Genomic DNA, 27,510 nt, shown 5'->3' with positions numbered 1-27,510 from the left:
TCATCTTGTCATTATGTTTCTATGTTTTCTACTTAAGGCTAGATTTGGTAAAAAGAACTCAAAAATTGGTGCTGAAAAAAATCAGCACTCACTGCAATTCTATAATGGGCATTCAAAGATGAGCACCCATTACAGAATTAGCACTAAGATCCAGATTCTCTAAAATGGTGCAGTCGTTGGTGGCCACCTTAAAAGCAACCACCAATTATGTGCCAATCACACAATGGTGCTGTTTAAAGAATCACACCTCTGGCAAAGGTAGGTGCCGGAAATGTAGATCAGGGTTTTCAAGGTCTATTTTATCAGTGCCTATCTTTGACATGAATCATGATTCCATAGGCGCTTTATGGCACATAATGCCATTTCTGGCATTAGCCATGCCTAAAGTGGCATTAGGCACCATAAAGCGCCTACAGAGGTGTGATTCCAGCACTGATTTTTAGATGCCTTGAAAATCAATTTAAATGTCATTTAAATGGCATTTTTCACTTAGCTTAGGTGCCGGTAGGGCACCTACTGGCACCTAAAAAATGACACCATTCATAGACTTGCTGAAACCAAGTGTAACTTCTGACACCTAATTAGGGTGCACATCCCAGGTATTCTATAACATTGTGTGGAAATTTCAGGAACATTGCAACCTCCCCATGCTCCGCTCATGGCCATGTCCCCATCTGGGTTATAAACTATAGGATTTGGGCGGATTTTGATATAGAATATCGCATAGCAAGTTGTACGCGCAAATTCAAATTGGTGCCAACTAGTAACCAATTAGCACTAATTGACTAATTAGATGGGCACATATCTTGGATCGGCAGCCAATTGTTAGGGCAATATATAGAATCCAGAATTACTGGTTAGCAGAGTGAATATTGCTGCTAAACAGGTTTGTCATGGCACCAGATTGCCCCAGCACTAACTGCATAGTGCCGTGGCAGTCTGTGGTGATATTCAATGGCACTATCCACTTAATTGCCACTGAATATCAGCAGCAGAGCCAGCCAGAAGGATTTGACTGAGTAGGCACCTAATCCCTTAGTTTTTTTGCCATTTTCTCAGCAACCACTTTGAATTTCAGCAAGAAATTTTAATACCTGTTAAGTCATCATAGTTACATATTACTATTAAACAACATTTAATTATCTTAAGCTATGATATTACTGACATTTTAGTGTTAATACCTAGTGATTTTTTGTGCATTAAAAATGTATCAAGCTAAAACACAGTACAATAATGATATAATTAACAATATGTCAGAATTTTGCAATCACTTTGAATGCTCAAAGTGTTCACCTCCAGCTTTAACGCAGGCCTTTAGTCACTTTGGAAAGTTCTTAATAGCAGGCTCTCCTACATCATATGCAGCGCTTCCTTTTGTTTGGCAAATGTTTGGGTGGAGCTTGTGATAGGCCTCCAGCATTGCTCCCCAGACAAAAAAGTCTTCATTACTGTGATAGATTTTATTTCCAATAATGATTGTTTTACAGTGCAAACATTTTTGGACATGTGAAAACTGCTGGGTGGTCACACTCAGAAGTCCGTAACTGAAGATAATCTCATTCCATTTGGCATATAAACGTAGCTAGCAACATCAAATAAGGCTGTATAATTTCATGTTGAAATTCCAAGAAGTTGCTGAGAAAACAAAGAAAAAAACCCAACTCTAGGGGGCTTACTCTTTTATGCTTTATCCTGTATATGCTATGGCACATAACCCCCCCCCTCCCCACCCCTCCATTTTACAAAACCGTGCAAGCAGTTTTAAGCACTGGCTGGTGCACTGAATATTGTGTAGTGCTCCGACGCACACACCAGCTACTGCTAAAAAATGCTTGCACGGTTTTGTAAACGGGGGAGGGGGGATAGTTTGAAGGTGAGTGTACATAAGGTTACCAGATTTTCTGTTTAGAAAATCCGTACCCCTTAGACCCACCCCCAGGCCAGCCCAGCTCCACCCATCACTGCCCCTTCACTCCCCAGCCCGCCCTAGCCCCGCTCCCTGCTGCCTGCTCTGGACAGGCAGGAGAGCATCCACGTATGTGCCAATGCAACGTGATTACGTCATGAACACGCACGTGCGCATAATATCATCGCTTTGCCCTCCTGCCCGACAGTGATTTTGAGGGACGCTTTTCAAAACCCGGACAAAATGTTGGGTTTTGAAAAGCCATCCGGACCCCCGGACATGTTCTCAAAAGGAGGACATGACTGGGAAAATCTGGACGTCTGGTAATCCTAGATGTACACATGGGTAATTCTGGGTGAAGCAAAGGAGCAAATTTACATACAATCTAGGCATAAGTATTTACACAAGCTCGATGGCTGGTACACGTGCTTGTGTCTAAAATATAGGGATATATTTGCCCTGCTATGTTAGTATTCTATAAAGAAAAGTAAGTGCCTACTTTTCTTTATAGATTGGAATCCAAATAGGTGCGTTAACAGGCACAGTTTTACAGAATTACTCTCTTGAAAGGCAATTCTAACATAGTAAATGATGGTCCATCCAGTCTGCCCATTAGTTATTCTCATTAAAAAATATTTATTTAAATTAAATTGTCTCTTCTTTGATATTTCTGGGCCATAGCCTAAAGTCTGCCAGGTATTGTCTTAGGTCCCAACTGCTGAAGTTGCCATATAAGCTCACTCCAGCCTACCCAACCATCTCATTGTTTGCAGGATATCTACTGTACAGTCTGGCCAGTAATGTCCTCATGTTCCAAGTTAGTGGAGTTCCCACTGATGCCCTCCCCAGCTCATCCTACACCGAATCGCCATATATGGGACACAAACCATACATGTCTGTCTAATACCAGCCTTAGTTCTTTAATTTATACAATTTGTTTTCTGTGTTTACCCCACGCTTTTTTGGATTCCATCACCATTTTCCTCTCCACCACTTGGACGTCATTCCAGGCATCTACCACCCTCTCCGTGAAAAAAATAATTTCCTAACATTACTCCTAAGTCTTCTTCTCTGCATTCAAGTTTTTGCCCTCTAGTTTTACCATTTTCTCTCCTCTGGAAAAGATTTGGCTCTATATTAATACCTTTCAAGTATTTAAATGTCTGTATCATATCTCTCCTGTCCCGCCTCTCCTCTAGAGTATACATGTTTAGGTCTTCTATGACAGTATGCTTATATTTAGGTGCCTATATGGTGCCTAAAAGCAGGTACCTATTTTTCTTTATAAAATACTAATATAATTTAGGCTTGAGCACTTATGCCAGCCATAGAACTGGTGTTCACTCTCACCTGGTTTGCTATGGGTTGTGTAGTGTGCATAGTCTCACCTATTGCGGTCAGCATTAGAAGGATAATAACAGTGAAGATGGAAGGCTTTAAAACACTGAGTACAATGAATCAGGTCTCCTCCTCCTCCTGTGCAGACTCCACATTTCTCTCCAGCAACTTGTTTCTTTCAAGAGCAAGGAAGAGGAGAAAATGAATATTAGCGAAACCAAGAACTTCCCAGGATTTTATAGAATGCAGAATTCTACACCCAAACCTTATGAGGTACCATTTTCCTGTATATTGCCTACTAAAACTGAATAGGAGACATAGAATGCTGCTTTGATTAAGCATAAAGTCTTGAGTGGCCCTTTTTTATTCTTTTCCTTGATATTAAAAATGAATATAATGGGGGGAGGTGAGGATAATATCCTGATTCATGATCCTATTGTAAATACAAAAGTGTTACAGACATTAGGGATGAGCTTTCCTATATGTTAATGAAGTTTCCTAATTTTTTTTTCACTTAAAACATCTTTATTACACTATTAGTCAACCATTACACACTGAACAAATACAGCTTATTTCCTTTTATAACATTCAAACTCTCTACCCTTCCCCCAACTCACGTCCTCTTTCTTTTCTCATGCCCCAATAGTTTAACACTGTTTAGAGATTTTCACATGCGATAGGGTCCCCCAGGCTTCTTCAAATCTCCAAATACAATTGTACAGTTTAGCTGTTATCTTAGACATTGGCCAAATATTGTCCAGTCTGTTCAAACACCTAAAAACTGGGCTCCTCACTTTGCTTCCATCCTTTCACTGTGGTAAATTGGGCTGCTATAATCATGCTATGAAACAGAATTTTAGGCAAATCGGATCTTCTCCTGGCCATCAAAGGCAATAAAATAGTCTCCTAAATAAATCTCTCAATAAGAGTTCAATATGCCCTATCTAATATGCATACAGTTTGTATGATATCCAATTTGATACCAGTGGAACACACTTGTGAAGATCACGTGAGGTTATGAGTTTGATCCCAGCTTGCTCCATGTGACTCTGGGCAAGTCACTTAACCCTCCATTTCCCCAAGTACCATAGAGAGATTGTGAGCCCACCAGGACAGATAGGGAAAATACTTAAGAGTACCTGATTACTATTAAAAGTATTGTAAACCGCTTTGGATAAATCTTTTTGTGAAAAGGCAATTAATAAATACCAATAAAAAAAGGATGTAATTTAAGGCTGTCCCACCAAAATTGGATATAATCTCCTTTCTTAACACACATTCTCCAGCATATATCTTTAGTTTCAAGTTTCAAATTTATTTAAAAATTTGTTATACTGCCTAATCGGGCTTCTAGGCGGTATACATTGATCAATAAAAAACAATCAAGTTAACAAACGTATTTGGAGGAACATAAGAACATAAGAACATAAGAAGTTGCCTCCACTGGGTCAGACCAGAGGTCCATCCTGCCCAGCGGTCCGCTCCCGCGGCGGCCCATCAGGTCCGCGACCTGTGAAGTGGTTACTGACCAATTCAATAACCTACCTCAAGTTCTATCTGTACCCCTCTATCCCCTTATCCTCCAGGAACCCATCCAAACCTTTCTTGAACCCCTGTACAGAGTTCTGGCTTATCACCTCCTCTGGAAGCTTGTTCCATGTGTCCACCACCCTCTGGGTAAAAAAGAACTTCCTAGCATTTGTTCTAAACCTGTCCCCTTTCAATTTCTCCGAGTGACCCCTAGTGCTTGTGGCTCCCCACAGTTTGAAGAATCTGTTCTTATTCACTTTCTCTATGCCCTTTAGGATTTTGAAAGTTTCTATCATGTCCCCTCTAAGTCTCCTCTTCTCCAGGGAGAACAGCCCCAGCTTTTTTAACCTGTCAGCGTATGAGAAATTTTCCATACCTTTTATCAGTTTAGTCGCCCTCCTCTGCACTCCCTCGAGTACCGCCATATCCTTTTTGAGGTACGGCGACCAGTATTGAACACAGTACTCCAGGTGCGGGCGCACCATTGCGCGATACAGCGGCATGATGACTTCCTTTGTCCTGGTTGTGATACCTTTTTTGATGATGCCCAGCATTCTATTTGCTTTCTTTGAGGCTGTCGCACACTGTGCCGATGGTTTCAGTGATGTGTCTACCATCACCCCCAGGTCCCTTTCAAGGTTACTCACCCCTAGTAGTGTTCCCCCCATTTTGTAGCTGAACATCGGGTTCTTTTTCCCTACATGCATGACCTTGCATTTCTGTACGTTAAAACTCATTTGCCACTTGTTTGCCCAGTCTTCCAGTCTCGTTAGGAATAATTGACCAAACAGACAAACTTGTTCAAAAGGAAAAGAGGGGTTGAACTACAATATTATAGGAAAGAGACACTGAAGGAAAGAACAAGAGGTAGGGGAAAGACTAAAAGAAGGAAAATCAAATTGTCCTTAAAAGGACAGTTGCCATTAAACAGCATCTTTAAAAGAGTAGTTACTACTCAAAGGCGTCTTTAATCAAGAAGGTTTTTAATTTAGATTTAAACTGGTTTAAATTTGTTTCCTCTCTTATATAATTGGGTATAGAGTTCCAGAGGGAGGGTGCAGATATTTAAATACATGGTATTAATATTTTTCAAAGAGAGGATATTGAAATGATGTTGTGTAGAAGAGCTGAGTGACCTGAGGTGTAGTCTCACTTGTGAAGTGTCTTGTACCCATTTCTTTTTCAACAAGAGAGCATTCCCATAATTAGATCCTCCACAATCTCTTTCTTCCTTACTGGTTGCATACATCTAGTAGTGCTATAGAAATGATTAATAGTAGTAGTAGTGGATTCATCGTTGTGCCTAAATCATGTTCCCACGACTGCCAGGACCTGCTTCTGCTGAAGCAGAAATGTATGTGCTTGGAGCTTAAAAGCCTTTCATGGCCCCTTTATGTAATGGCCTACAATTATGACTTCAGGATCAGAAGCACTTTCAGTGCCCTCTGCTTCATAAGGGACTATAACTGTAGGTGGTGATATAAGAACAGAAAAATAGCCTTTCTGGGTCAGACCAATGGTCCATCAAGCCCAGTAGCCTGTTCTCACGGTGGCCAATCCAGGTCCCTAATACCTGACTAAAACCCAAGGAGTAGCAATATTCCATGCTACCAATTCAGGATCTTTTCTCATAACTATATTGGAGTCGGATGACAGTGGCAGCCTTGGGAGACCCTTGATAAAACACTTGGTTGTGTGAAACATGTCGGGTCTGACTCCCCAAGTTTTGGCTGAGATAAGTACTCTCTACCTTTAAATTATATATTATAACATCGAAGTATGAAGTTTATTTAAACTATTTATTGTTTGAAAATATTGAAAAAGAAAAAAAGCTTAAAAGAACAAATAATATCACAAATAGACAGCCAATGATGAAGCACCACAATATGCTTCCCGCGGTATAAATCATTGCAGCGGTGGAGTGGTGGGGCTGAGGCGTCTTTTTGGAATTTGCAACAAGCTATTAAAATTCTATAGGAATGTCCAGACAACAACATTTACTTACCAATTCAGGACAAGCAGTGGCTCCCCCCATGTCTTTCTCAATAACAGACTATGGACTTTTCTTCCAGGAAATTGTCCAAACCTTTCTTAAAACCAGCTTGCTATCCACTCTTACCACAACCTCTGGCAATGCATTCCAGAATATTTCCCTGTAACTTCATTGAATGTCCCCTAGTCTTTGTAATTTTTGACGGAGTGAAAAATCGATCCACTCCACTCAGGATTTTGTAAACTTCAATCATATCTCCCTTCGGCTGCCTCTTTCCAAGCTGAAGAGCCCTAACCTTTTGAGTCTTTCTTCATACGAGAGGAGTTCCATCTCCCTTATCATCTTGGTTGCTCTTCTTTGAATCTTTTCTAGTGCCGCTATATCTTTCTTGAGATAAGGAGACCAGAATTGAACACAATACTCCAGATGAGGTCGCACCATGGAACAATTCAGAGGCATTATAACATTCTTAGTCTTGTTAACCATCCCTATTTAATAATTCCTAGAATCCTGTTTGCTGTTTTGGCTGCCGCTACACATTGGGTGGAAGGTTTCATTGTATTATCTACGATGACACCCAGATCCTTTTCTTCGGTGCTAACCCCCAAGAAGGACCCTAGCATCCGGTAACTTTGATTTGGGTTATTCTTTCCAATGTGCATCACTTTGCATTTGTCCACATTAAATTTCATCTACCACTTGGATGCCCAGTTTTCCAATTTCCTAAGATAGCCTGCACTTTTTCACAATCCACATGCTTTTTAACAACTTTGAACAGCTTAATGTCATCTGCAAATTTAATCACCTCCCTCATCGTTCCAATTTCCAGATCATTTATAAATAAATTAATTAGCACTGGACCCAGTACAGATCCTTGCGGCACTCCACTGTTTACTCTCCTCCATTGAGAAAAATGACCATTTAACCCTACCCTCTGTTTTCTATCCGATAACCAATTCCTAATCCACAACTGAACTTTGCCACCTATCCTATGATTCTTTAATTTCCTCAGACGCCTCTCATGAGGAACTTTATCAAAAGCTTTCTGGAAATCTAGATACACTACATCAACCAGCTCATCTTTATCCGTATGTTTATTCACACCTTCAAAGAAGTCAAACAAATTGGTGAGGCAAAATCTCCCTCGGCTGACCCCATACTGCCTCTGTCTCATATTTATCCTTTCCCGCAATACTATATTATTCCTACAATTGTTCAAATGAGATGACCCTCTGATCCCCTCTTCCTCCTATTTCCTGAAATGAGCATCCTGTTGTCCTGCTAAAAACTCCTGTAGGCGATTGCTTCCTGGAACAACTTGTCAAGGAATATACAAGAGGAAACACAATTCTGGACTTAATTCTAAATGGACTACGAGGACGCTGGGAACCAGTGATCAGAATATGATCTGCTTCGACCTGGACACAGGGCCTAAACATCGAATCAGAATGACGGGCTCGGCGCTGAACTTCCGAAAAGGAAATTACGAAGGAATGAGACTCATGGTGGGGAAGAAAACTGTCCACTGTGGTACTTGGAGAAACCCCCCAGGAAAGTGACTTGGGAGTGCTGGATGACAAGTCGATGAAGCCATTCGCGCAATGCGCGGCGGAGGTGAAAATGGCAAACAGAATGCTAGGAATGATTAAGAAGGGGATCACAAACAGATCGGAGAAGGTTAGCATGCCGCTGTACTGGGCCATGGTACACCTTCACTTGGAATACTGTGTCCAGCACTGGTTGCCGTACATGAAGAAGGACATGGTACTACTCTAAAGGGTCCAGAGAAGAGCGACAAAAATGGTTAAGGGACTGGAGGAGTTGCCGTACAGTGAGAGATTAGAGAAACTGGGCCTCTTCTCCCTTGAAAAGAGGAAACTGAGAGGGGACATGATCGAAACATTCAAGATACTGAAGGGAATAGACTTAGTAGATAATGACAGTTTGTTCACCCTCTCTAAGATAGGGAGAACGAGAGGGCACTCTCTAAAGTTAAAAGGGGATAGATTCTGTACAAACGTAAGGAACTTCTTCTGCACTCAGAGAGTGGTGGAAAACTAGAATGCTCTTCCGGAGGCTGTTATAGGGGAAAACTCCCTCCAGGGATTCAAGACAAAATTAGACAAGTTCCTGCTGAACCGGATCGTATGCAGGTAGGGCTGGTCTCAATTAGGGCACTGGTTTTTGACCTAGGGGCCACCACTTGAGCAGACTGCTGTGCACGATGGGACCACTGGTCTGACCCAGCAGTGGCAGTTCTTATGTTCTTATGTCCACAAATATCTCGATCAAAGCATCTTCCCACTGGACCATCCCCTGGCACTTAGGGTCAGATTCTATAAACAGCGTCTAGTGGTGCCTACATTGTAGGTGCTGCTCAGCACAGTTGTCAATCAACTGCTAGCACCATATATAGAATCATGCCTAGTGGTGCCTAAGCAAACTTAGGTATCGCCAGGCTTCCTAAAGGTAGGCACTGCTACATTAGACCTGGTTTTCACTGACCTAATTTACTGGCGCCTATCTCAGACTGCTAGCAACGCCTAACTCAACCATGCCTATTCTCCTCTCCTAACCATGCTTACTTTTCAGTTAGGCATTCCACATCTCCACTTAGGAATTGCTAGTGCCTCATGGAATTCTGTGCCTAACTTTTAATTTATTTTATCTTTCATCTTCCAATCAAGCAATTAAACAATTAAACATAAGCATTCAACAACAGAAATTATATTGCAAACACATCAAAGATAAATTGCTTCAAGCCCACGTCATGAGGGAAGAAAAAGATATAGATCCTTACAAAGTAAAATACAGTGGTGCCTCGCATAACGGCCGCCTCGCACAGCGAACGCTGCGCACAACGAACTTTATGTCTTGATTCGTACAACGGACTTCGTTTCACACAATGAAGTCGCCCGAGCTGCATCCTTCCGGGGTTCCTGCGGGGTTGGATCGCAGCGGGGTTGGTCGAGCCGCGAGGGTAGTCTCCTTCTCCTTACCTGCCCTGTCGCAGCACACAGCCGAACGGAAATCTTCCCGATGTCAGCGCTGACGTCGGAGGGAGGGCTTAAGCAAAGCCCTCCCTTCCTCCGACGTCAGCGCTGACATCAGGAAGACTTCCGGTCGGCTGTGTGCGGCTGCGGCAGGGCAGGTAGGAAGAAGGCAATGGCGAACGAAAGAGGGGGGAGGGGGCGGTCCGCCCCGAAGAATGTGCACAGCTGGTCAGGTCCCCCGATCGACCGACAACAGGCCCGGCCGACAAACCTCCCTGCCCTGTAGCCGCGAATCTAAATTACCTCTTACAGCAGCTTCAATAATCCAGCTGCTGTAAGAAGGTAATTTAGATTCGCGGCTACAGGGCAGGGAGATTTGTCCGACCGGGCCTGTTCTGTTGTCGGTCGGGTGCAAAAGCGCCACAAAGGTGGAGGCAGGGAGGGAGGAAAGGTGGAGTGGAGAAGAAAAGACGCTTAAGGGGGGAGAAGGCCGCTGAAAGCACATGTTGGAGCAGGGGATGAGAGGGAGGGAGAGAAGGGGAAATATTGGACAAGGGCAGAAGGGATGCTAAATCATAGGGTGACAGGCAGAGAGAACAACAGGAAAAAGAGTGGAAGCAATCTTGAACCCTGAGGGTGAGGGCAGAGAGAGGTGGTGAGATGATTGATCATGGGGAGAGGGACAAAAGGGAATAGAGATGGGATAGGAAGATAGTGGAAGTAAAAGGACAGGGAGATGTATGTTTTTAGATGTATTTAAATAAAAATAATAACAAAAAATTTATCTTTTTTTATGTCATCTTAGCATATTTTATGCTACAGAACGAATTATTTTTTTAAACATGTATTGTTATGGGAAAACGCGTTTCACATAACGAACTTTTCGCATAACAAACTTGCTCCTGGAACCAATTAAGTTCGTTGTGTGAGGCACCACTGTAATAGGAATTCCCAGATGCACACATCCAATATTCAGCGTATAATTCATCTAACATCCATCTCATCATAAATCAAATCATTTCTCATAACTCCTAAGAAAATTCTCCAGCAGTAAAGAGTCCCACAAACATAATCCTTTCCTTATTAAATTATTAGACATTTACAAGGATATTTTAGGAAAAATATTGCTCCCAGAGATACTGCTATAGTTTTCAAGGCCAAAAAGGCCTTGGGCCTGAGCTGAGTAGCTCTAGAAACATCAGGAAAAACATTTATCTTAGCACCACAGAAAGTCTCATCTTTTAAAAAAAAAAATAAAAAAAATTAAATTAATTATTCGATTAACTTCAATTGTGCAGTCAAATAACACACCATTTAGACTAATTGAAGTACTTTAGGTTAGGCACAGATTTTAGTTAGGCGTCGCTAGGTGGCCTCAATTAGGGAGCCTAGTGGCACCTAACTAGGGCACCATTTATAGAATCTGGTCCTTAGTGGCTTTCAGAACAGCTTCTTTTTCTGTGGTTTGCAAAAATAGACCAGCATGTCTCTGGGGCATTTAGAATCTTTTGGGCCCAATGCTCTATGTACAGTACATATTGAAATTCAATATGTATAAGCATACTGTTCTCCCCTACAGAGCTCCACAGATGTCTTGCACCACTTCTTCGACTGATTTATTTATAACAGATTCAGTACTCCCTGGAATCTCAGGTTACATCTACACGCCTTGCTCTCCAAATCCTCTAATTTCAACCAAATATCATCTGCTCCTTTCTCTAGCTTCTCAGTTCTTTCTTGCACAGTAATGTTATGTTATGTGCAATATTATATCCCACTGAAACCTCATTAATTAGAGTACTGTGCTAAGGTCCTTAGAAACCTAATTCATTTTCCCTCCAGCTTCTTCACTCTGTGGCCAGTTTCTTCAAGCTTAGATTTCTTCTCATCCAGTTCCCCTCTTATTTTACGAATTTCAGCTTTAATTTAGACAAACCATAGATGAGGCTCTGCTCTTATGGTTTCCTGGCCTGTTTGGAAGAACATTCAGAATACATGTGAATGCTTGATCATCCGGCCACTTACTCCAGTATTTTTGTATGCTAAACCCAGCGGTTGGACAATCTCACAATTGTCTGAAAAGCTTAATTTGTGTAGAGAGGAGAGGGGAGCGGAGATCATGCCTTACACCACCATTTAGCTTGGTATGCCACTTCCTTCTTGTTTTTAAAACTAAGGGGTCTTTTTACTAAACTGCATTAGACGCTAACACACACCTAACACAGGGCCCCTTTTACAAAGCCATTGTAGGGCATTTTTTCTTAATTTTTTTAAGAGAGTGTATAGGGTGAAGAGTGGTCATTCCTGCACAAACCAGTTAGCATACCTACATTATCACATGCTAAGTGGTAAGCGCATAAACGATGCAGGAGCCTGTATTGCCTACAAAATGGGTGGTGGTATATGCACACATGGTAGTTTTAAGAAATGGCTGCATGCTGACGGCAACATTAGAGCATGCCCATTAATGCAAAAAAAAAAAAAAAAAAAAGTTATTTTTATGGCTTTGGTAAAAATGGTCTTAGTATGTGCGAAAGATCCACATAAGGGCATGCTGTGGCCACATTTTACTGCAGCTTAGTAAAAGAAGTCCTAAATGAAAGAAAAACAAATTATATTTTATTTCTGTATTTTCAAAATAATCAGGCTGACTCCAGACAGAAATAAATAAATTCCTCCTGGGCTTGCTCCAGATTCCTGACTGCCCTTCGTACCATAGCAATGTCTCTTAGTAGGCAACAGTGATTCCCAAATGCTCTTGATCTGCCAGTGTGGGTACTGCAAAAAGCACTAGCACACTGAGAATGGTGCAATGTTTAATATTTGCTATACAAAATGGTGCCAGCTTCATCTATTGGTAATAAGAGAAAACTAAAATGGCACAGGTTTCTTTCTGCTCATACTATTTTTAGTTTCACTTCTTAAGGGGGGTAAGAGAGAGAACATCCACTGGGGGATCAAGGAGGGGTCATGCCTTAATTCCTCTAGTAGTAGGGCTACCATATTTTGGGCTGCAAATCTCTGGACACATGGCCCAGCCCTGTTCTCCCTCTGGCCCCACCTAGTTTTGCCCCAGCCCTGCCCAGTTCCGCCTCCAGTCCAGACCAGTTCTACTCTCAGCCCCACCCCTACAAAGCTTTCTTTTTCTCTGATGAGCTCTGACCGCATCTGGAGGGCCTGGAACATGCGCAGATGTGTGTGTCATCATCCACGCATGCTCAGATGCGGCCAGAGCTCAGTGGGGCTTTTCAAAACCTGGACAAACTGCTGAGTTTTGAAAAGTCCGTCTGGGCACCTGGATAGTCCTCTAAAAAGAGGACATGTCCAGGTTCCCCCGGATCTTTGGTAACCCTATCCAGTAGTCAACTGGTCATTCTGCATACCTTTGTGATAGAAACAGGTGTAAATACAAACGTTCTGTTTTGTCTTGGACACTTCTTCCTGATCTATTATCACTGAAAGATATTCTAATTTTGGGCCTGTCCTAGTCCCACCCAAACATATATCCAACATACCCCCTTGCTATTTGAATGAACTACAGTGGAAATAGTCCTATTTTTGCTTTTTCCAAAATTGACATTTGGACATTTTCAGCAGATGGACTTTTTTGGGCCATTTTGAAATGCCTATTTGCTTTTAAAATGAACACCATAATTAAAGCAGGGAGATTAAACTGCTTGCTTTAAAAAGTTATGCAGTAGCCATTATATGGATAAGTGCACTATCTACCAATTTTCAATGACACAATCCTGAAAATGTTGCTGAAAATTCTTACACACCCCACCAGCACTATTGTGATAATATAGGCATTCCACAAAAAGGGTCACAATGAGCAGTGCGGGGAACTGATCCCACAACCTCAGGGTGCTGAGGCATCAGCTCTACTACTAGGTTACTTGAAGTACCTGTAATTCACTCTCTGGATACTTGGGGGCCATATCTGGAAGCAAAGCCTGATCATGACGTGAATGTGAAAGCAAAGGAAGCTGGTTTTGTGAGCATCAGTTCACGAATACGTGAACACATCATTGTAAATGGAGAATATTGGTTGATATGCGAATTCATACATTGCAAACATATGAATAATGAGAATGGTAAAATTATGTTCTTACCTGTTAATTTTCTTTCCTTTAGAAGCAGCAGATGAATCCAGAGACGTGGGATAGCTCACATCGACCAGCAGGTGGAGATAGAGAAACTGATTAACAGTTGGTCTTATAGCCTGGTGTTCCTCTTGTTTATTCAGTTATGCGCCTTGCCCAAGCATCCCGAGATAGGATAATGAGCATCCAAAATAAAAAACTTCATTCCAGTAGTGAATGTTTAAATCAGAAATGTAAGAATACAATTACCAACAATACCTCAACTGAAAAAATTCAGCCTAACACACAGACAGATAGTCCACAGGGGTGGGGTTCTGGATTCATCTGCTGCTTCTAAAGGAAAGAAAATTAACAGGTAAGAACATAATTTTACCTTCCTTAGCAAAGCAGCAGATGAATCCAGAGACAAGTGGGATGTAGCAAAGCAAACTCAAACTGGGTGGGAAGCCAATGCCACCTCTGCAATCACCGAAGCGCCAAAACTAGCCTCTGCACGGGCAGCCACGTCCAAACGGTAATGCTTCGAAAAGGTATTCCCAGACGACCATGTAGCCACCCAGCAAATGTCCTCCAAAGACAGACCACCGGACTCCGCCCACGACGTAGCCAATGCTCGAGTCGAATGAGCACGAAGTTGCTCCGGTACTTGCTTCCCCGTCAACAAATAAGCCGAAGCAATAGTTTCTTTGACCCAACGAGCAATGGAAGCTTTAGAAGCAGCCATACCCTTGTTTTTGCCCGCGAATAAGACGAATAGGTGATCCGACCTACGAAAGTCGTTAGTCACCCCCAAATAATGTAGAACCATCCGGCGCACATCCAGTAGACGCAACAACGAGAATCGCTTTCCCCAATCCTCCTTCCGAAAGGCCGGGAGGAATAAACTCTGGTTCACATGGAAAGAAGAAATCACCTTAGGGAGGAAGGACGGCACTGTCCGCACAGACACTCCGGTATCCGAAATACGTAAAAAGGGTTCTCTGCAAGATAGCGCCTGTAGTTCCGACACTCGCCTTGCAGAAGCCATAGCCACCAAAAACACCGTTTTTAACGTGACATCCTTCAATGTAGCTGCAGACAAAGGCTCAAAAGGTGCCGCTTGCAACTTCCCAAGGACAAGTTTAAGACTCCACGCTGGACAGGTTCGCCTTACCGGAGGGCGGATATGGTGAACCCCCTTGAGGAATCGGACCACGTCCGGCTGCGATGCGAGCGTCGAGCGAGACACCCGGCCCCTGTAACAGGCAATGGCTGCCACCTGAACCTTCAGAGAGTTATAGGCTAACCCTTTAGTTAAGCCCTCCTACAGAAAAGAAAGAATAGCCGACAGAGATGCCTGGAAGGGCGCAATACCCTGCTTTCTGCACCATGCCTCAAAAATTTTCCAGACTCTAGCATAGGAGGCAGAAGTAGAAATCTTCTTAGCTTGCAGAAGAGTGGCAATAACTTGTTCCGAATAGCCCCTATCTTTCAGCCGCGACCGTTCAATAGCCAGGCCGTAAGACCAAATTGGGCCGGATTTTCCATGGACATTGGATCCTGAGTCAGTAAGTCCGGAGTCACCTGGAACTTTATCCGATCGCCTGCTGAAAGTTGAATTAGATCCGCGTACCAAGGTCGACGCGGCCAATCCGGAGCCACCAGGATCACTCTGCCCCGAAAGAGAGAGATGCGTTGTAACACTCGACCTATCATTGGCCAAGGAGGAAATACATACAGAAGGGAATTCGGCGGCCACTGGAGAGCTAACGTGTTCACCCCCTCCGAGCCCTTCTCCTTGCGTCTGCTGAAAAACCGAGGCAGCTTTGCATTGCGGGATGAGGCCATGAAATCCATCTCTGGAAGCCCCCACCAAAGGACCATCAGATCGAACGCCCGAGTAAACAGTTCCCATTCGCCTGGATCGAGAAGATTTCTGCTGAGGAAGTCCGCCTGAACATTTTCGTGACCCGCAATGTGTGCCGCTGTAAGAAGAGGAACATGCATCTCCGCCCACCGAAACAGCATCATTGCCTCCCCGGCTAACTGAGGACTCCGGGTACCCCCCTGACGATTGACATATGCCACCGCCGTGACACTGTCCGAAAAGACCCTGGTCAGACGGTCCTGAATCAGAGACTGAAACGCCCGAAGCGCAAGCCTGATAGCTCTCAACTCCAGCAAATTGATTGAACACTGGGCCTCCTCCGAGGACCACACCCCCTGCACTGAAGTTTGCAGGCACTGAGCCCCCCAGCCCAGAAGACTGGCATCCGTCGTAATCACGACCCAATCTGGCGTAGCTAGCGGCATGCCCCGGAATAGATGGAACTCGTTTAGCCACCACTGCATGCTGCGAGCCGCCCGAGGACACCACTGGAGACGCTGATTGTAGTCCTGAGATGCCGGGGACCATCGAGAAAGAAGAGACTGCTGTAATGGCCTCATGTGGAACCGAGCCCAGGGAACCACCTCCAGAGTCGCCACCATCGAGCCCAGAACCTGTACATAATCCCAAACCCGCGGTCTGGGCGACCCGAGAAGTAGCCGAATCTGAGACTGCAATTTCTCTCCCCGATCTCGGGGTAGAAACACTTTTCCCAGACAAGTGTCGAATCTGACCCCCAGATGCACCAAAGACTGGGACGGGGACAGAGAACTCTTTGGAAAGTTGACGATCCACCCCAATGACTGAAGGAGAGAGATTACTCTCTGAGTCACCGACAAACTCTCCTGCTTGGAAGAGGCGCGGATCAACCAGTCGTCTAAGTGGAATGAAGAAAAATAGAGCCCCAAGGCAATCCCTCAATCAACCGGAGGGGAGGGTGGAGAAGGGACCTGGGAGGGCCCAGGTGTAGCTCCCAAAGCCGGCACCGCTCAGCCAGGCACCCCTGTCCTACTGAAGAGAGCTAGTCTCAACAGAGGAATAGAAGTGAACACCAATTCACCCGGCACAGCCCGAATCCAGGAGCTAGAGAGATAGCTCCAACCCCTGCTGGGAGATAGAGCAAACTGAATAAACAAGAGGAACACCAGGCTATAAGACCAACTGTTAATCAGTTTCTCTATCTCCACCTGCTGGTCGATGTGAGCTATCCCACTTGTCTCTGGATTCATCTGCTGCTTTGCTAAGGAAGGACTGTATATGTGTCTGAAGACTAAGTTGTGCATGTGTATGTATGTGTAGGTGAAGAAAAAGAGAATGCATACACATGTATACCTCTCTGAAAAGCAAGAAAGTACATGTGTGTGCCAGCTTGTTTGACTGAAGGGAATGGTATGCAAGTGTGTATGCATGTCTCTGAAAGTAAAAGCACAAGTGTGCATGTGTATGTTTATGTGTCTCTGGTTTGCTGCAGTTTCATATAGGTTCATTTTGCAAACTTAGGGTGGAGTGGAGAAATCTACTGGTACAAGAGCAGCTGTGAATATACTGAATGAAAGGAAGCTTATAGCCTGGGGAATTTACCTAGCTAACTACTAAGTTATCTTGGCAAATTCCTTTAAAAACTATCATAATACGCCCTCTACTGTGTCTATATTTTTTCAGAAGCATCAAAGAAGGCTAAATATTTTATTATGCATCTTCTCTTTGTGAAGCTTTTTTCACACTTAAAAGTTTGTAAGTTTATTCCTCAGACATTGCACATAAATCTTGCTCATTGGGATAGTCCACTTTTGTCACTCCTGGTTTGTACCAGAGGCAATGAAGGGAGAAAATGGCTTATCCAACTTCCTTGATTCTGATCCCGCTCCTGCAGAGCTGCCAAGTTACCCAGCTCTAGAGGGACATTTTACCTCAGCTGCTCAAAACTGACTACTGTATATTGAAGAAGAGGAGAGTATGGTATAGTGGTTAGAGCTGCTCCTTGTGACCCTGACCAAGTCCTTCACTGACCCAGGTACATTAGATAGACTATGAGCCCACCAGGACTGATAGGGAAAATGCTTACATACTTGATTGTAAACCACTTAATACACCTTGTCCAAGCAGTATATCAAATCCCTTTCTATTACATGTAGGGTTACCAGATGTCTGGGAAAACCATGACATGTCCTCCACTTTTAGAGGACTGTCCAAGTGCCAGATGGATTTCTAAAACCCGGCAGTTTGTTCAGGTTTTGGAAGGCCTCGAGCTCGTGAAAGAAGAGGCAAGGTCCATGTGGGGGCAAGGCCATGTGTCCTCTTTTTTAATGAGGAAATCTGGTAGCCCTAACTACATGTACCTTTGCCATGGCTGCCACAGGACCTGTGAGATTACCCTATCAACTAAGAGTCTGCCCTACCTGAGCATTAACTTGACTTGATTCTCTTCTATTTTAATCTTCAAGTCACCAAATTTCTCAGCAATAATGCTCACTTACCAAAAGAACATAAGAATTGCTGCTGCTGGGTCAGACCAGTGGTCCATCGTGCCTAGCAGTCCGCTCATCCAGCAGCCCTTAGGTCAAAGACCAGTGCCCTGAGACTAGCCTTACCTTCGTATGTTCTGGTTCAGCAGGAATTTATCTAACTTTGTCTTGAATCCCTGGAGGGTGTTTTCCCCTATAAGCCTCCGGAAGAGCGTTCCAGTTTTCTACCACTCTCTGGGTGAAGAAGAACTTCCTTACGTTTATATGGAATCTATCCCCTTTTAACTTTAGAGAGTGCCCGCTCGTTCTCTCTACCTTGGAGAGGGTGAACAACCAGTCTTTATCTACTAAGTCTATTCCCTTCATTATCTTGAATGTTTCGATCATGTCCCCTCTCAGTCTCCTCTTTTCAAGGGAAGAAGAGGCCCAGTTTCTCTAATCTCTCACTGTACGGCAACTCCTCCAGTCCTTTAACCATTTTTGTTGCTCTTCTCTGGACCCTCTCGAGTACTACCATGTCCTTCTTCATGTACGGCGACCAGTGCTGGATGCAGTATTCCAGGTGGAGGCGTACCATGGCCCGGTATAGCGGCATAATAACCTTCTCCGATCTGTTTGTGATCCCCTTCTTAATCATTCCTACCATTCTGTTTGCTCTTTTTGCCACCGCCACGCATTGCGCAGACGGCTTCATTGATTTGTCGACCAGTATTCTTAAGTCTCTTTCCTGGGGGGTCTCTCCAAGTACTGCACCGGACATCATGTATTCGTGTACAAGATTTTTGTTACCGACATGCATCACCTTACACTTATCCACCTTAAACCTCATTAGCCATGTTGCGACCCATTTCTCAAGCGTGTTTATGTCACATTGCAGGTCTTCGCAATCCTTCTGCGTTGTCACTACTCTGAATAACTTTGTATCATCTGCAAATTTAATCACCTCGCTCGTCGTACCAATTTCCAGTGGTCCATCCTCTTCCCTGAGAACTCAAACATGTACATTCTGGTTAACATCTAGGCACAAGCATTTACACCAGTCATAGGGCCAGTGAAAGTGACCACATCTTAAATGGTTAACTCTAGGCACAAGCATTTACACCAGTCATAGGACCAGTGAAAGTGACCACATCTTAAATATAAGTGTGTTTTTTGTCACTTGCACTAGTATTCTATAAAGAATAATAGGTGATTACTTTTCTTCATAGAATAGGCATGAAATAGTTGCCTGCTTACCCACTTGCCCAAAGCACCTATTATAGAATTACCCTCACACTGATTGGTCGTCGCTCAGAGCCTGTGAATTGCACCGGTCGTATGGTCACTGGTGCTGTCACAGTCATTGGTGAGGGAGAAGATGTAGGAGGCTGTGGCTGTTTGAAGGTGAAAGACACATCTGAGCCTGGATTAGAGTCCTTTGAAATGATCTTCTCCCTTTCTCTAGTCATCTTTTGTCCATAAAGGCTTCTCTGAAAATGAATTCAACAGGTTTCAATGATGGTGCTTGTCTCAGCAATGATAGGCAAGTTTTCAGTTTTCTAGTGTCATTTGCCCACAGTGTTCCTACTAATATACAGTACAAAAAAAAGCTAGCTGGACCCCTACATCCAACCATAGATGAATTCTAAAGTGAATTACAGGAGTTGGACTATTTTCATTTGCATTTATGAGGTAATTCTATACTGTAGACTGCTTCATTTAGATGCCACATACATGAATAATTCAAATTTGTCCCCTTGTCATTCTCTACTAAATCATTTCTGTGTCTAACTTTAGGTGTGAGCTTTTATGCCCACCAAAGGCTGGTGTAAATGCTTGCACCTAGCTACTGTCAGGTGCAAAAACGGAAATATTCTATAACTCCGCACCAAATCCTGGGAGCACTCATGATCCACTTTTGGAATTGTGCACAAGATGAATTAAGTACTCAAATTATAGAATAGAGATGTACAGCAGATACTTGCATAACTAGAAATTAGTGCCAATTAATGCTTGTTAAGGACAAACATTGTGTATCATAACCAGTCTAGCCAATTACTTTGCACGTGTATCTGCAATTCATGCCCACAATTGTGTACTTAACTTTGGATGACCTAAATTTTGGGGTAACTCTATAGCATGGGAAGGGTGGGGAATAGACAAAAGACTGCACCTTGCAATTAATGCAAGGTGACTTTTAACTGTCACCACAGCAGATGATGAGGGTTACTTTATGTCACCACAACAGATGTGTCACCACAACAGATGTGTCACCACAACAGATGTGTGTCATCTGTAAATCACTTAGGGGCTAATTCTCTAAAGTAGGAGCTAATTTACCACATGTGGAAATGTTACGAATACTATCCAAAATGTATATAAGCCAATATTCTGCCTAAACACTATTCTGTAACTATGTGCATATCTTTACTAGCAAGTAGCTTGTAGGTAAGCGTAGACATACGTGGATGGAGCCTGACAGGATATATACGGTAGTTATCTATTTAACATACAGAATACTATATGATACGTGTGAATTGCTAGAACTTAGGAACAAACATTTGCACCAGCTGTACAACTGGCATAAGTGCTTGAGCCTAAGCATATTTGCATATTACCTAGCCTGTTAAGCTAGTATTCTATAAAGGGAAGTGGGTGTCTATGTTCTTGTATACAATAAGGGTCAGATTCTATAAAAATTGCCCTAGTTAGGTGCTGTTAGGCACCGTAATTAATGTCACATAGTAACGCCTGTGTAAAATCCATACGTAACCTAAATAAATCAATTAGCTTAAATAGCATGGTAATTGATTGCGCCATTGAAGTTAATTGAAGAATTAAAATTAAAAGTTAGGCACAGAATTCTGCACGGTGCCTAGCAATGCCTAATTGGAGGTGCCTTCTGATGCCTATCGACACCTACCTGAAAAGTAGGTGTGGTTAGGGAGCGGTGAACATGTGTGATTGAATTAGGCATCCAAGTTAGGTGCCGGAAAAATAGACCTGGTAAAAATCTGGTCTAATATACCGGTGCCTACCTCCAGGAAACCTAGTGAAGCATAAGTACACCTAAGTGCTGCTAGGCAGGATTCTATAAATAACGCCTAGTGGTTGATTGACAGCCACACTAAGCGTAGGTGCCATTAGGCATCATTTATAGAATCAAGCCCTAAACTTCTACTAGGTTCTCTCTGGGTATCTATTTATAGGTGCACTATTATAGAATTATCCTGTTAATGTACAGTAAGTGCATTGTTTCTATTGTTAACTGTTTGGACAGATGCTGGGAATACCCCCCAACAGTTAACACATAGATTTTGCATCTGCTGTGCACTAATATCTGCTACTAATGGATAGTAACTACAAAACTTTATTGCAGTTTATTAAAAGACCCCATTGTCTTTTCCCCATTCAGACATACACTATTGCTTTTCAAGGTACAGTATTCTTAATAAAGAATGTCACACATTTCTTGTGTGCTAACCCCCTCTCTCCTCTCCCCAGCTCCAGTTCTTCAGATAACCCAGAAGAGGTGCTATATGACATAATAAATAGAAATCGCAGTAGGGCTATCCTGCCACTCACTATTCTGAATATGTGAATTCAATGTATCACTGTAGCACAAGGGATGTTCTTTAAGAGTGAGACATAAACTTTGTAATCACAGACTTACTTGAGCATCCATGTTTGTCTCCGTGACTCGCTCCCTCTCCTGGTTTCCATGTTTCATCTTCCCAATTGTACAAGACATACAACGCCACGTCCCACTGCTCCAGGAGAGAAGAATAAATAGGCAGCAAGGATCAAAGTATGCAGAGAAAAGGGAATGCTGATAGTGTGATTAATGAGATACACAGATAGACTTGGAATGAGTGCTAAAAATCCAGCTTAAACATTTATTCACAGAGAGAGGGGGAGAGTAGAGACAGTCATAGACGTTCATACAGGGGGCAATTTTTGAAATTTTTTATGTATACAAATGTCATTTATATTTGTATTACATTTGTTTAAATATTGAAGCCACTAATGTCATAAGTAGAGAATGACACGGTGACAAAATTCATCACCATTCCCGTCCCCGCGGATAACCGCGGGAAATAATCCCATGTCATTTTCTAGTGTCTATTTCAACTTCGGTCCTTCTACACCAGCATTCTTCAAAGCAAAGCTTGCGGGTCAGTGGTTGTGGCCATTCATATTCTGATTCTTCCCTCTCTCCTTAAAGAATGACATGAAGATGGTTTCCCGTGGGTACGGGAACGGTGATGAATTTTGTCACCGTGTCATTCTCTAGTCATAAGCTTTTTAATAATCAATAGTCAAACCTATATCACAATGCTAAACACATCACATCTTATATAAATTTTAAATAACATTCACCCACAGACTCCACTTAATGTGTAAAATATGAAAGTTCTTAATATGTATTAAATGGATAAAATATCCTCCATTAATAGTTCAAAACTGAACTCAGTTTCTTTCTTAGTTCAGAGCCATAGCTTTAAATTGTCTTCTGAATGCTTCTGAAACGGAGTGTGGAAACCAGAATCATTTGATGATCTTGACAGCCTTGCTCAACACTCGACGGTGTTTCACTTTAAGCATCTTCAGGAGACAACACTTCTAGGCAGTAATCTGTGTGGCTACTTTCCTGTAAGTGGAGTCTGTATGGGTGAATGTTATTTAAAATTTATATAAGATGTGATGTGTTTAGCATTGTGATATAGGTTTGACTATTGATTATTAAAAAACTTATGACATTAGTAGCGTCACTATTTAATGCAATTAATCAATTTGCTTCTGAAGCATTTTGTTTAAAGTGTTTCCTAATTTTATTATTATTGTAAGGAAGGTTGGTCATCTAAGGCTGGAATTCTTCTGTTTCCTACCTTGGAATCTCAGTAAGTGGAGGCACAAGGCAAGAGAGGTGAAAGGCTTTTGGGCAACCATCACAGCAGATCAGCTCCCCACCATCCCTGCATACAGCACACTCATCATCATTCTTCTAGCCATGGAGAGGAGGAGAAGGAACAGAAATAGCGCAAAAGGTTAGTAAATCCAGCGAAGAAACAATCTCCCAGGCCCCATCATAAACCACATATATCATTTCAACCAAGCTTGTCACGCCTGTCCAAATTTCATAGCAGGATCTGTACCTGGAAACATTACTGCAGAGAATAACATAACATCTATCATCCAAAGATTATTTAACCCCCCTCCTTTTATAAAATTGTGCTAGCGTTTTTAGCACCAGTGGTAATAGCTCTGAAGCTCATAGGAATTCTGACGCTCATAGGAATTCCTATGAGCGTCGGAGCTGTTACTACCACAACCAGCAATAAAAAACACTAACGCAGTTTTATATATAAAAAAAAGGGGGGGGGGTGTAACAGACAACCTGGTGTGGCAGGCAATCTTGGCTTTTCAGGAGAGACAAGTAGTCAGAGAGCTAACACACAATTGCATATAATGGAAAAATCTTTATTCAGGGTTGTTTGCCTCACAAGTTTGGCTTACCTCAGCCAAATGCTGTGTCCAGCTCTCAATCCCTGCTTCAGGACCTCTCGCTTCCTCTGGGACCTCCCCCAACTGACTCATGCCTGGGCAGAAATACGCATCCCTGAGACCTACCCCTTTGACTTAGCATTAAGTCAAGCACTACAGGGCACTCTGGAACCTGTAGTTTTTCCCAAATACAAGGTGCCCTCTGCTGCCCAGTAACATAACAGCAGTCCTAGAGAGGGAAAATCCTTCAATCTGCTGCAGGGGGTAAGTATGAAATTCTAAATCTTCTAATGTCTCATTTGGAATAATGGAACTAAAATGGTATACCATTTCCAAAAGTGACCCACCAGCTGGGGATCATGAAAGTTTTTTGTTTGTTTTTTTTTTTTTTTTTTCTAATGGGGGCAATGTCTCCAAATGGAATAGTTTTGTGTATACCTTAACAGTAATGAACCTCACTCCTAAACCGGAGAATATGGAGCATGATCTCAGTCTTTCAGATTAATTGCTAACACTCACCATAGTACTTACCAAAGAGAGCATCATTCCAGAGTTTTTCAGATTTAACATATATAGGCAATATTTATATTTATGCTTGATATTCAGTGGGTCTACCTGTGTCATGGGGTTCGGGGGTGGCAGCAGGAGGGAGTGGGCATCCCTCTTGCCAGCCAACTTGTGATTGGGTTTGGGGGTTCCCTGCTGTGGCTGCTTAGCAGATCGCTGCAGAGAGATCTTCTTGCCATGATTGGCTTAGAAGCTGTGTCTATTTGAAATGTAGGCCAGCATTTTCTCCACTTCCTGCTGAAATCATACCCACACCCAGCCTTGGGCAAGCATAATCGTCCCTAGGCATCTTTCTGTACCCACAACAGACACCTATAGTATAGGCAGCCTGCCTCGGTTTTTTTCTTTTATTAGAAAACCTGTGTTCCAATTGGCTGGTTAGACAACAGTAGGATGCCTACTGTTGCCTACAATCAGGACGCCATTTATAGAATTTGCCTCTTAGGGCCAGATTCTGTAAATGGTGCCTAAAAATATAGGCACCTAAAGTTAGGCCCCTAATGCACATCAATCATACTTAGTGGCCCTAACTTAAAACTTAGGTGCCTGTAAAGTTATGCAGCCGTAGCTCTGAGATTTGTGTTTTAAAGTCTTTAAATTTTAGCACCTAGAGTATGCAAATTTATAAAATCAAAAAAGTTAGGCACGTGGAGGGGCAAAATCAAAAAAAGCGTCTAAGTCCCCTTTTGACCTAAGTCCCTAAACATTCAACCCAGAAGCAGGGAAAGTGTCCATACCCAAAACAAACGTCCATGTTTTGATTATGGCCTTCCTCTGCCTAAACGCCCAATCTCCACTACGTCTAAAAGTACCCCCACAGCACGTCTACACTTTTTAGCTATAATGAAACAAAAAAATGCCTAAGCCACAAACGTCCAACAGAAGGGCTTTTAGGCGAAGGAGGAGCCAGTCCTTCGCCTAAAAGCTGGATTCTGTAACCGGTGTCTGTCAAAAACAGCACCGGTTACAGAATCCCCCCCCCCCCACAACGATCCAGGCAGGAGGGTGCCCAAGCCCTCCTGCCATGTCAAACCACCAACTCCCCCCCTCCCGACACGATCGGGGCAAGAGGGAGCCAAGCCCTCTTGCCCCGCGGCAGCCGTGACCCCCCCGACACGATCGGGGCAAGAGGGAGCCCAAGCCCTCTTGCCCCGCGGCAGCCGCGACCCCCCCCCGACTCGATCGGGCCAGGAGGGAGCCCAAGCCCTCCTGGCCTAGGCGACCCCCGTACCCCCACCCCCATTACATTACGGGCAGGAGGGATCCCAGGCCCTCCTGCCCTCGACAACCCCCCTCCCCCAACGTCTGCTCCCCCAGAACCCCCGATCGGCCCCCCCCGGCCGACCCCACGACACCCCCCACCCCCACCCCCCTTCCCCGTACCTTTGTTAGGTTGGCCGGACAGACGGGTGCCAAACCTGTCCGTCTGGTAGGCAGCCCTCCGAAGAATGGGGTTGGATTGGGGGTGGGGGTGTCGTCGGGTTGGCTGAGAGGGTCGCGGGTCGGCGGGGGGGGGCGATCGGGGGTTCTGGGGGGCGGACATTGAGGGGAGGGGGGTTGTCAAGGGCAGTAGGGCCTGGGATCCCTCCTGCCCGTAATGTAGTGGGGGGTGGGGATAGGGGGGTCGCCTGGCCAGGAGGGCTTCGGCTCCCTCCTGGCCCGATCGAGTTGGGGGGTAGGGAGTTCGTCTGGGCCAGGAGGGCTTGGGCTCCCTCCTGGCCCGATCGAGTCGGGGGGGGGTCGCGGCTGCCGCGGGGCAAGAGGGCTTGGGCTCCCTCTTACTCCGATGTTGTGTGGGGGGGGGGAGAGTGATCCATCGTGGCAGGAGAGATGCCTCATCTCCCCTACCGCGATGCCATCACTCCTCTACCGCAACTGCCGCGGGTCACGGCAGTTCAGGTAGAGGAGTGATGGCATCGCAGTAGGGGAGATGAGGCATCTGTCCTGCCACGATGGTTAGGTTGCCGGGCCGCTGAACTGATGGTGCCAGCGACCATCAGCTCAGCGACCTGTTTTTCGGCACTTAGACCTGGTTTTATTTCGTCTAAGTGAAAAAGGTCTAAGTGCCGACTAGGCAACCTTTAACTGTTTTGGTTATAGGTGTTGTACGCCTAGGTGTAGGTCGGCCCACCTCCCGTCCCTAGGTGTAGGTCGGCCCGCCCTTTCCCCTCCTCTAAACACACCTCTTTTCTCTCTGTGCGTTTAGTGGCAGGGGAAAGGCCTACGCTGTTTTTAGATACGTCTAAAAACCAGCTTTGGTTATGGGTACTTGAACGATCAGGCATTTTGATCGTCCAAGTAGCCACTTAGGACACTTTTTAGACCTTTTTTTTTTTTATTATTACCCCCATATATTTTTTTTTTTAATCATCCTACAGACCCTTTCTAGAATGACAGACCTAAGGGGCCTGTAGGATGAGCTGGAATGGAAATGTTTCAGAAGTGTCACAAAAGATGTCAAGGATAAAGCATATCCAAATAACAATAATACATAGCAAAGGCAGCTAACTTACAGTATATCATCTTGCTTAGGAATTTTACCTGGAGGAAAGCATGACCTATTGCTTGACTGTGGTTCTGTTTCAGATCTCTATTCTGTAGATCATCAGAAAGAAACAAAAATATTAAGATATAGACAATAGTACATCAGCAAGAGCAGGGTTATACAGTTTTTGTCACTGAGTACCACAGACATGATTATCTACTAAAAGCTCTTGCTTCTCATAGAAAGAGTCTGATCTCTGAAGACTAGAGTGGTAAACAATGGAGGAGCCAAGTGAGATAATAAGATATATATGAGACCTTCAAGGACGTAGTAGAATAGTCCCACCTCTAATCTGGCAACCCCTGTACTGCCTTGGAAGAACAATGTCACCTCGAAGGTGACCATCACCTTGGTATATCAGGGAGTGATCCTACAGGTAAGACCTTCCTTTCATGCGATACGGCATTCTCTCAAAATGAATTTCTAAGGCCATGTGTCTAAGAAAGAAAGGTTAAGATGACCATTGCAGTTGGTGTTTCAACTGCAGGAAGATAGATAGACCCTATAGTCTGCAGCAGAGTGGATATCTAAAACAAATCTTGTGGAGTATTTGCTGGCAGTTAAGACCTAGCACAAAAAAAGATCAGGACTGCCCATCTCCCTGCCTTTCTAGACAAATATCTAACCCCTCATACCCCTGCTAGGGCCCTTAGATCTACTAATCAGAACTTACTGCCAGCCCCCTCAATTAAGGACTTATACTATACTAGAAATTCTAT

At 43.7% G+C, this 27,510-nt stretch overlaps 1 protein-coding gene across 1 annotated transcript in view; it reads right to left on the bottom strand.

Annotated features, from left to right (window-relative positions):
• The window catches only part of AIRE (autoimmune regulator), an 87,119-nt gene that overhangs the window by 28,062 nt on the left and 31,547 nt on the right, over positions 1-27,510 (bottom strand). Inside the window, exons 7-11 of the mRNA XM_033957765.1 lie at positions 26,788-26,841; positions 23,064-23,179; positions 21,848-21,941; positions 19,464-19,664; positions 3,295-3,419 (exon numbers count right to left, since the gene is read on the bottom strand). Coding sequence (XP_033813656.1) covers positions 3,295-3,419; positions 19,464-19,664; positions 21,848-21,941; positions 23,064-23,179; positions 26,788-26,841 — 590 coding nt within the window. The remainder of the gene's footprint in view (positions 1-3,294; positions 3,420-19,463; positions 19,665-21,847; positions 21,942-23,063; positions 23,180-26,787; positions 26,842-27,510) is intronic.

The sequence above is a fragment of the Geotrypetes seraphini genome, chromosome 9 (genome assembly GCF_902459505.1).
Source record: "Geotrypetes seraphini chromosome 9, aGeoSer1.1, whole genome shotgun sequence".
NCBI lineage: Eukaryota > Metazoa > Chordata > Amphibia > Gymnophiona > Dermophiidae > Geotrypetes > Geotrypetes seraphini.
Note: the sequence above shows the minus strand (reverse complement) of the source record. Positions and strands in the feature narration are given on the sequence as shown.